The 9,887-nt window shown below is 52.5% G+C and overlaps 1 protein-coding gene across 3 annotated transcripts in view; it reads right to left on the reverse strand.

The window, feature by feature from the left end:
* Positions 1-9,887, reverse strand: part of LOC124024201 (arf-GAP with GTPase, ANK repeat and PH domain-containing protein 1) — a 104,139-nt gene that overhangs the window by 44,572 nt on the left and 49,680 nt on the right. For all 3 annotated transcript variants that reach the window (XM_046338202.1, XM_046338201.1, XM_046338200.1), the window contains exons 8-9: positions 5,551-5,722; positions 2,505-2,666 (exon numbers count right to left, since the gene is read on the reverse strand). In XM_046338202.1, the coding sequence (XP_046194158.1) occupies positions 2,505-2,666; positions 5,551-5,722 (334 nt within the window). The remainder of the gene's footprint in view (positions 1-2,504; positions 2,667-5,550; positions 5,723-9,887) is intronic.

Here is a 9,887-nt window from a genome sequence, read left to right on the forward strand (position 1 = left end):
AGCCCACGGCCACAGAGGAGGGCAAATAGCAGCGAGCCCTTTAGAAGCCCACGGCCACTACAGAACAACTAATTACAAAGACGTCCTCCTTTTCTTCTCCCTGAAGCCCATTGGGCTGGGCCTGGGGGCAGAAGGTGATGACTTCTCAGGCCCTGGAGCCACTGGTCAACTAGTCATCCAGCTATCAGAAGCCCATCCCACAGACACAGTGGAAAGAGCAGGGGCACCTTCAGAAGCCTCACGTTACAGGGGTTGGGTAAGGCTCAGGGGCTGGGTAAAGGTTATTTATATAAGCCCACGGCCACAGAGGAGGGCAAATGCTTTCAGACAAGCTCAGAACAGAGCTCAACGCCTCCAGGACCCCAACATCCACTAACACAGTTAAACACAGACACACAAGCCCTTCACACACACACACACACACACACACACACACACACACACACACACACACACACACACACAGGACACACACACACACACACACTTCACAACACACACACACACACACACACACACAAGCACTTTAGAAGCCCACGGCCACAGAGGAGTTATACTAAGACAGCAAGCCCACAGTTATACTAAGACACACAACACACACACAGTTAACAAGACACACAATTACAAACACCACACAGTTATACTAAGACACCAATACAGCTCACAGTTATGGGCTAAGGGGGCACAACACACACACAGTTAAACACAGAGCACACAATCAACTAGTTAAACCAGACTACACAACTCATCCCAGTCACACAGTTATACACAGACACACATTTTATTTTAGATCTGCATAAATGAATACTGTAATAGAATGGGAATGTAAAAATACACAGATTTTAATGTGGTGTTAATTAGCTGGATTAAACAGAAGCTTTGTTAAACTGACAGATGTCAACCTCCACCATATCCCCAATCACAGATTAAACCTCCACCATATCCCCAATCCACAGATGTCAACCTCACACCAATCCACAGATGTCATCCACAGACCCAATCACAGATTATCCACAGATCCCCAATCCACAGATGTCAACCTCCACCATATTTTAATCCATAGATGAATACTGTAATAGAATGTGACAGATGTCAAAATCCACATATCCCCAATGTGGTGTTAATTAGCTGATGTCAACCTCCATCATTCCCCAACCACAGATGTCAACCTCCATCATATCCCCAATCAACACAGATGTCAACCTCCACCATATCCCCAATCCACAGATGTCAACCTCCACCCCCAATCCATGTCCCCAATCCACAGATGTCAACCTCCACCATATCCCCAATCCACAGATGTCAACCTCCACCATATCCCCAATCCACAGATGTCAACCTCCACCATATCCCCAATCCACAGATGTCAACCTCCACCATATCCCCAATCCACAGATGTCAACCTCCACCACATCCCCAATCCACAGATGTCAACCTCCACCATATCCCCAATCCACAGATGTCAACCTCCACCATATCCCCAATCCACAGATGTCAACCTCCACCATATCCCCAATCCACAGATGTCAACCTCCACCATATCCCCAATCCACAGATGTCAACCTCCATCATATCCCCAATCCACAGATGTCAACCTCCACCATATCCCCAATCCACAGATGTCAACCTCCACCATATCCCCAATCCACAGATGTCAACCTCCACCACATCCCCAATCCACAGATGTCAACATCCATCATATCCCCAATCCACAGATGTCAATCACACTCATTCAAATTTGCCCGTTAAAAAGAAACGGTTTGTGTTCATTGATAAATGGCCTTACAGAAATGTCTGTACAAATAAAGTTGAGTGAAATTGAACTGACTTGCATAAGCTGCCCACAGTTGGCAAAAGGAGAGAACGAGGTGACAGAAGGGTACTAGTGTGGGCATCAGCTGTGTGTGTGTGTGTGTGCGCGCGTGTGCATTGAGGCCCCTGGGAGCCAATGTGATTATAGTGTTTCACAACTTTAAACGTTATTTCAGGAGAGCAGCGCAGGGCCAACGGGCCCAACACACACGGGGGACCTGTCACTCAGACTCATCGTCACGGCGACACACCCTCGATCCGACAGCTGTCAGTCTCAGCATGCGGCAGAGAGTGTGTGGCTGTGTGTGAGCGTCAGTCAAAGACCAGAGCATGTGCACACATACACACACACACCAGATTCCCCCAGTACATGTGAGGATAAATGTGTTCTTGCTAATGTGTGTCTCTGAGTGACCATTAGTTTGATAAACAGTTAAGACAGCATTAGGGGCCTGGCAGGCAGATCAATGGAAGACGAATGAAAGGCCCAGCGGAGGAGGAGAAGGGCCCCCCTGCGGAGCTCTGCTCTCAGGCTGCCTGTACTAAGGCAGGCTCCCCACCGCGGAGCTCCATGTCAGAGCCCATCTGGGACCCATGGACAGGGGGAAAGAAAAGACTGGGTCTGGGGGTGGCCTGATTCCTTTTCAGTCCAGTACCTGGTTCCTTAACGGTGTGTGTGTGTTTCCTCATACCTGTGCTGACTCCTGAGTTGGCGATGACGGTGGCCTCGCTCCATTGGTCGGCGGAGGAGACTGAGTAGGATCTCTGGTGCATGCCGTCCCCACGACTGTTAAAAGACACCAGGCTGATCCCACTGGCCATCTGAGAGGCTGACAAACTACTGGTGACAGAGCCTGAAGGAGAGCGAGGGAGAAACCGGGACGTCTATCAGTCACTTGTCAAACTTATCTTTTGGTGAATATTCCATCATTTACTGAAACCAACTCAAGGTTACAAATACGTTTACATTAGAAAGAAAAGTGCTCAGTTTTCCTTAGTTTACAATGAGGACCGACTGGCAACACAACTAAATGAAATGGAATAAAGAAATCCTGCTGCTACACCTTTGACTAAAGAGAACCCCCTAATAAATCAAGTTGAACCTCGACCCCAAAGCAAACAACACAATGGATTCAGCTATGTCTACTGCAATAGGCCACACCACAGGGGACATAGTAAGGGCCCTCCCTCACTGTGGCCCCTGGCTCAATACATGTATCTGGATGTGCTGGGGGCTCCACATAAAGCATTAGCATTATAATAGGCTAATGTGACCGTAAACGGAGCCGAACAGAGCGGAGCGCGCATTTACCGCAGTCAATTACCTCAGTGCAGGGTGTGTGTGTGTGTGTGTGTGTGTGTGTGTGTGTGTGTGTGTGTGTGTGTGTGTGTGTGTGTGTGTGTGTGTGTGTGTGTGTGTGTGTGTGTGTGTGTGTGTGTGTGTGTGTGTGTGTGTTCAGTGTGAAGTTGAAGCGAAGCCTGGGTGTGATGAGAACAGCACCACCTTAGCCCAGAGCCTAAAGCTGCTGCTGTTGCTAGAATACACACTGATACAGTACACTCTGACCCACTGGAGACATGACCGTGGATTGTAAACATACTAAACACACACGCGCAAATGTGCACTAACACGCAAACACACACACTCGCATGTACAGGAATCACACACACACAGTGATCACAAAGGAAGACTCGACCAGCAGCCCTCTGCTGAAATCAAACCGTTCATGGCCTAACAGCTGAGTGAATCATTTGTCTCTCTCTCCTCCGTCTCCCTCCATCCCTCCCTCCCTCACCTCTCTTTCTCTCATTACAGCTCATGTCTGGAGCTGCCTGAGTGGAGAGAGGACTCTGATTGCATTAATATTCATGACAGTAATTAGTACATGTATTATGGGTCACTGAATATTCATGCTATTAGTTTGGTCCTCCTGGAGCCGTGCGCCTGTGTGTGAGCATGGGTGTGTCGTTGTGAGTGTGTGTGTCTGTGTGGGTGTGTCTGTGTGCGTACGTGTTGGTGGGTGTGTCGTTGTGAGTGTGTGTGTCTGTGTGGGTGTGTCTGTGTGCGTGCGTGTTGGTGGGTGTGTCTGTGTGCGTGCGTGTTGGTGGGTGTGTCTGTGTGAGTGTGTGTGTGTGTGGGTGTGTCTGTGTGCGTGCGTGTTGGTGGGTGTGTCTGTGTGCGTGCGTGTTGGTGGGTGTGTCTGTGTGCGTGCGTGTTGGTGGGTGTGTCTGTGTGCGTGCGTGTTGGTGGGTGTGTCTGTGTGCGTGCGTGTTGGTGGGTGTGTCTGTGTGCGTGCGTGTTGGTGGGTGTGTCTGTGTGCGTGCGTGTTGGTGGGTGTGTGTGTGCGTGCGTGTGTCTGTGTGCGTGCGTGTTGGTGGGTGTGTCTGTGTGCGTGCGTGTTGGTGGGTGTGTCTGTGCGTGTGTGTGTGTGTTGGTAGGTACGTCTGTGCGCGTGTGTGTGTGGTAGGTACGTCTGTGTGCGTGCGTGTGTGTTGGTAGGTACGTCTGTGCGCGTGCGTGTGTGTTGGTAGGTACGTCTGTGCGCGTGCGTGTGTGTTGGTAGGTACGTCTGTGCGCGTGCGTGTGTGTTGGTAGGTACGTCTGTGCGTGTGTGTGTTGGTAGGTACGTGTGTGTGTGTTGGTAGGTACGTCTGTGTGCGTGCGTGTGTGTTGGTAGGTACGTCTGTGTGCGTGCGTGTTGGTGGTAGGTGTCTGTGTGCGTGTGTGTTGGTAGGTACGTGTGTGTGTGTTGGTAGGTACGTCTGTGTGCGTGTGTGTTGGTAGGTACGTCTGTGTGCGTGTGTGTTGGTAGGTACGTCTGTGTGCGTGTGTGTTGGTAGGTACGTCTGTGTGCGTGTGTGTTGGTAGGTACGTCTGTGTACGTGTGCGTGTGCGTGTGTTGGTAGGTACGTCTGTGTACGTCTGTGTGCGTGTGTGTTGGTAGGTACGTCTGTGTGCGTGTGTGTTGGTAGGTACGTCTGTGTGCGTGTGTGTTGGTAGGTACGTCTGTGTGCGTGTGTGTTGGTAGGTACGTCTGTGTGCGTGTGTGTTGGTAGGTACGTCTGTGTGCGTGTGTGTTGGTAGGTACGTCTGTGTGCGTGTGTGTTGGTAGGTACGTCTGTGTGCGTGTGTGTTGGTAGGTACGTCTGTGTGCGTGTGTGTTGGTAGGTACGTCTGTGTGCGTGTGTGTTGGTAGGTACGTCTGTGTGCGTGTGTGTTGGTAGGTACGTCTGTGTGCGTGTGTGTCTGGTGCGTGTGTGTTGGTAGGTACGTCTGTGTGCGTGTGTGTTGGTAGGTACGTCTGTGTGCGTGTGTGTTGGTAGGTACGTCTGTGTGCGTGTGTGTTGGTAGGTACGTCTGTGTGCGTGTGTGTTGGTAGGTACGTCTGTGTGCGTGTGTGTTGGTAGGTACGTGTGCGTGTGTGTTGGTAGGTACGTCTGTGTGCGTGTGTGTTGGTAGGTACGTGTGCGTGTGTGTTGGTAGGTACGTGTGCGTGTGTGTTGGTAGGTACGTGTGCGTGTGTGTTGGTAGGTACGTGTGCGTGTGTGTTGGTAGGTACGTCTGTGTGCGTGTGTGTTGGTAGGTACGTCTGTGTGCGTGTGTGTTGGTAGGTACGTGTGCGTGTGTGTTAAATTGTGGTAAAGGTAAATTACAACAAAATACTGCAGGGCCCATAAAGGCCCACAAGGGACGTGTGTATGTGGGACGAGGTGTCTATGTGTGTGTGTGTCTCTCACCAGGGCCACCAGGTCCCAGCTGCAGACTGCTCATGTCCTTGGCCAGGCCGTTTGTCTTCGGGCTGGGGACAGCGGCACAGGTAGAAACCGCTCGGGGAGGCCTCTTCCCTGGGACCTTCACTGTGGTCCTCAACAGATCTATCTCCTTCCCATGGACGTTCTGCATGTAGTCCTACAGGAGACACAGGGAGACAGTCTGCTAGCAATACACACTTATATAGTCAAGATAAACGTCTTCAGATAAATAGGGATTTGTTTTTAGAACTAATGACAAGGGGGTTTGTTCAGAATACAGAGCAGCATTGTTGTGGGTTACATAGTTCTGATATGTACAGGCCTCGCTACCTATAACAACATAACTACATGTAAATGTAGGAGTCATTAGGGAGGAGTTAAGCTACTTGGCAGCATCCGTCCCTGGAGACAACATAGACAACATAACAGGTTTGTGATTCCAGTGGGCTTGACAGTTGGTGTTTACAGGATCAATATTAAACTAATAAAAGACTGGAGTCCTCATTAAAAATGATGGTTTCTTTAAGGCAGCAGTCCCTGAAGTGTGTGTGTATCTCTGACAGGGAGCACACTGAGTAGGGGTCAGTCACCCCTCTCAAACATGAATGAGGGCTGAGACCATGTGCAGAAACAAAGCTCTCTCAGACTCTCACACCCACTGTGACACAATCAAAGACCATTCTGAACCAAGCGGAGGAGTGTGTGATTACGTTCAAGACTTTGTGTGTGTGTGTGTTTTAATAATGTGTGTGTGTGATTATGCGTGTGTGTGTGTGTTTTAATAATGTGTGTGTGTGTGATTATGCGTGTGTGTGTGTGTGTTTTAATAATGTGTGTGTGTGATTATGCGTGTGTGTGTGAGGGCTGAGAGGCAAGGAGCATCCTGAGAGGCTGTCGGGACCACCTCCCACTTGCAGGAGGCAAACAAAAGGCCAATTCAAAGCCAAGTGCTCTCAACACGGCTTAACAAGTCCCCAGAGAGCCCTTGAGCTGGGGTCCCTGGAGAGGCTACAAGGGCCCAGCCTGGCGGAACTCGGCCCAGTGGAACCCGGCCCAGCGCAGCCCGGACCGGCCCAGTGGAACCCGGCCCGGCGCAGCCGGCCCAGTGGAACCCGGCCCAGGGCAGCCCGGCCCAGTGGAACCCGGCCCAGGGCAGCCCGGCCCAGTGCATCCCAGTGGAACCCAGCGCAGCCCGGCCCAGTGGAACCCGGCCCAGCGCAGCCCGGCCCAGTGGAACTCGGCCCAGCGCAGCCCGGCCCAGCGCAGCCCGGCACAGTGGAACTCGGCACAGCGCAGCCCGGCCCAGCGCAGCCCGGCCCAGCGGAACTCGGCACAGCGCAGCCCGGCCCAGCGGAACCCGGCACAGCGCAGCCCAGTGGGACCCGGCCCAGCGCAGCCCGGCCCAGCGCAGCCCAGTGGAACCTGGCCCAGCGGAACCCGGCACAGCGCAGCCCGGCCCAGCGGAACCCGGCACAGCGCAGCCCGGCCCAGCGGAACCCGGCACAGCGGAGCCCGGCCCAGCGCAGCCCGGCCCAGCGCAGCCCGGCCCAGCGGAACCCGGCACAGCGGAACCCGGCACAGCGGAACCCGGCACAGCGCAGCCCGGCACAGCGCAGCCCGGCCCAGCGGAATCCGGCCCAGCGCAGCCCGGCCCAGCGGAACCCGGCCCAGCGCAGCCCGGCGGAACCCGGCCCAGCGGAACCCGGCCCAGCGCAGCCCGGCCCGGCGGAGCCTACAGACAGCTTAACGGAGCTAATTGAGACTCCATGTGCATCATGAATCTTTCACCATCTGATCCACACATCAGAAACAGAGGAGAGAAGAAGAGGGAGGAGAGAAGGGAGAGAGGGGAGAGAGGAGGAGAGAAGGAGAGAGGGGAGAGAGAAGGAGGAGAGAAGGGAGAGAGAAGGAGGAGAGAAGGGAGAGAGAAGGAGGAGAGAAGGAGGAGAGAAGGAGGAGAGAAGGAGGAGAGAAGGAGGAGAGAAGGAGGAGAGAAGGAGGAGAGAAGGAGGAGAGAAGGAGAGAGAGAAGGAGAGAGAAGGAGAGAGAAGGAGGAGAGAAGGAGAGAGAGAAGGAGGAGAGAAGGAGGAGAGAAGGAGAGAGGGGAGAGAGAAGGAGGAGAGAAGGGAGAGAGGGGAGAGAGAAGGAGGAGAGAGGGAGAGAGGGGAGAGAGAAGGAGGAGAGAGGGGAGAGAGAAGGAGGAGAGAAGGAGAGAGGGGAGAGAGAAGGAGGAGAGACGGAGAGAGGGGAGAGAGAAGGAAAGACGGAGAGAGGGGAGAGAGAAGGAAAGACGGAGAGAGGGGAGAGAGAAGGAAAGACGGAGAGGGGAGAGAGAAGGAAAGACGGAGAGAGGGGAGAGAGAAGGAAGAGAAAAGGAGAGAGGGGAGAGAGAAGGAGGAGAGAAGGAGAGAGGGAGAGAGAAGGATGAGAGAAGGAGAGAGGGGAGAGAGAAGGATGAGAGAAGGAGAGAGGGGAGAGAGAAGGAGGAGAGAAGGAGAAGAGAAGGAGAGAGAAGGAGGAGAAAAGGAGAAAGGGGAGAGGGGAGAGAGAAGGAAGAGAGAAGAGAGAGAAGATATGAGAGGGAGAGGATAGAGAAAAGTGAGAAGAGATGAGGAGGAGAGAAGGAGAGGATATGAGAGGGAGAGGATAGAGGAAAGTGATAAAAGATGAGGAGGAGGAGAGAAGGGAAGCTGGGGCTCCCAACAACACAGTTGCACAGCATGGGGGGGAAGAGCAGAGTTTGTGTGTGTGTGTGTGTACGGTTGGTGTGTGCACGTGGGCACGGTCAAGACAACACACATAAGAAAGATGATGAATACAGTCAAGATAACATTGAATATATATTTTTAAGTAATCTGTGCATAAAATAGCATTTAATCACCCAAGGTCCCCTACAACTAAACAGTGTGAATAAATATGAAGTGATCAGATGACATCAGTCACACCACAAACTAACAACTGAATGACTCCTTGACACTTGGACCAGTTTCTCTGACGTGAATCCTAGTTTTCCTGCCAATTACATGGCATCCTATTGCCATCCACTTAATTAGCTGTATTAATGTGATTTCTCTGCACATAGTCGGGCAATTAGGAGCGTTGCTGATTGACTTTGATTCTATTACCCTCCGCAAACACATTCATTGATGCCTGTGCTGCAGATACACAATGATCAGGAAAACCTGCTCAGCTCGGTGCTGGAGGTGCAGGTGTGTGTGTGTGTGTGTGTGTGTGTGTGTGTGTGTGTGTGTGTGTGTGTGTGTGTGTGTGTGTGTGTGTGTGTGTGTGTGTGTGTGTGTGTGTGTGTGTGTGTGTGTGTGTGTGTGTGTGTGTGTGTGTGTGTGTGTGTGCGTGGGAGTGTGCGTGGGAGTGTGCGAGTGTGTGTGCGAGTGTGTGCGAGTGCGTGTGCGAGTGTGCGAGTGCGTGTGCGTGTGGGAGTGGGAGTGTGCGTGTGGGAGTGCGTGTGGGAGTGTGCGTGTGGGAGTGCGAGTGTGTGGGAGTGCGCGTGTGGGAGTGCGTGTGGGAGTGCGCGAGTGTGGGGAGTGTGCGAGTGTGCGAGTGTGCGTGTGGGAGTGTGCGAGTGAGTGTGGGAGTGTGCGAGTGTGGGAGTGTGCGAGTGTGGGGAGTGTGCGAGCGAGTGTGGGAGTGTGCGAGCGAGTGTGGGAGTGTGCGAGCGAGTGTGGGAGTGTGCGAGCGAGTGTGGGAGTGTGCGAGCGAGTGCGTTTGTAGTGAAAATAGTAAGTTAATACTCATCCCAGGGACTCAACACCTTTGAGATGTTCAATAGATTTGATCATATTTGATGGCTCTCCTTCAGGTTGCTATGGAGATGTTTATTTCCCTACATTTACCTTCCACTCATTCTGCCCCTGTGGTTGTTTCACTGCAGTAGCTAATCCAACCCAATCAAATTAGAGCAAATTGATTTAGCCTCCTCCGCTTTGCGTCCTCTACCCATCCATCTACATGCATGTCTAGACTCCAGTCAGTGTGGCATTAGGAAAATGATTCCCATTCTAATTAACAATAAGGCCTGATTGCAATCCGGGGGAACGATGTAAAGAGCGAGGGAAAGGAGGGATAGTGGTGATATGAAGTGGTATCAGGGCCAGGAGAGGGGACGTTGTGGTCCTGTGTTTGCCAACAGAGCAGCCAGGCGGGCGATTAGAGCAGGCCATTACAGTGGTGCTATTCCACATCATCAACGTCAGCCCTGTGCAAACAGACCATGTGGGTTTTCTAATTAATATTGTTGCTCGCTCTGTGTGGGTGTGTGCCTCCGCTGCAACAAGCGTACCGTCTGCCCAGTGAGCGGATGGGGT

The sequence above is a fragment of the Oncorhynchus gorbuscha genome, unplaced genomic scaffold (genome assembly GCF_021184085.1).
Source record: "Oncorhynchus gorbuscha isolate QuinsamMale2020 ecotype Even-year unplaced genomic scaffold, OgorEven_v1.0 Un_scaffold_1779, whole genome shotgun sequence".
NCBI classification, from domain to species: domain Eukaryota; kingdom Metazoa; phylum Chordata; class Actinopteri; order Salmoniformes; family Salmonidae; genus Oncorhynchus; species Oncorhynchus gorbuscha.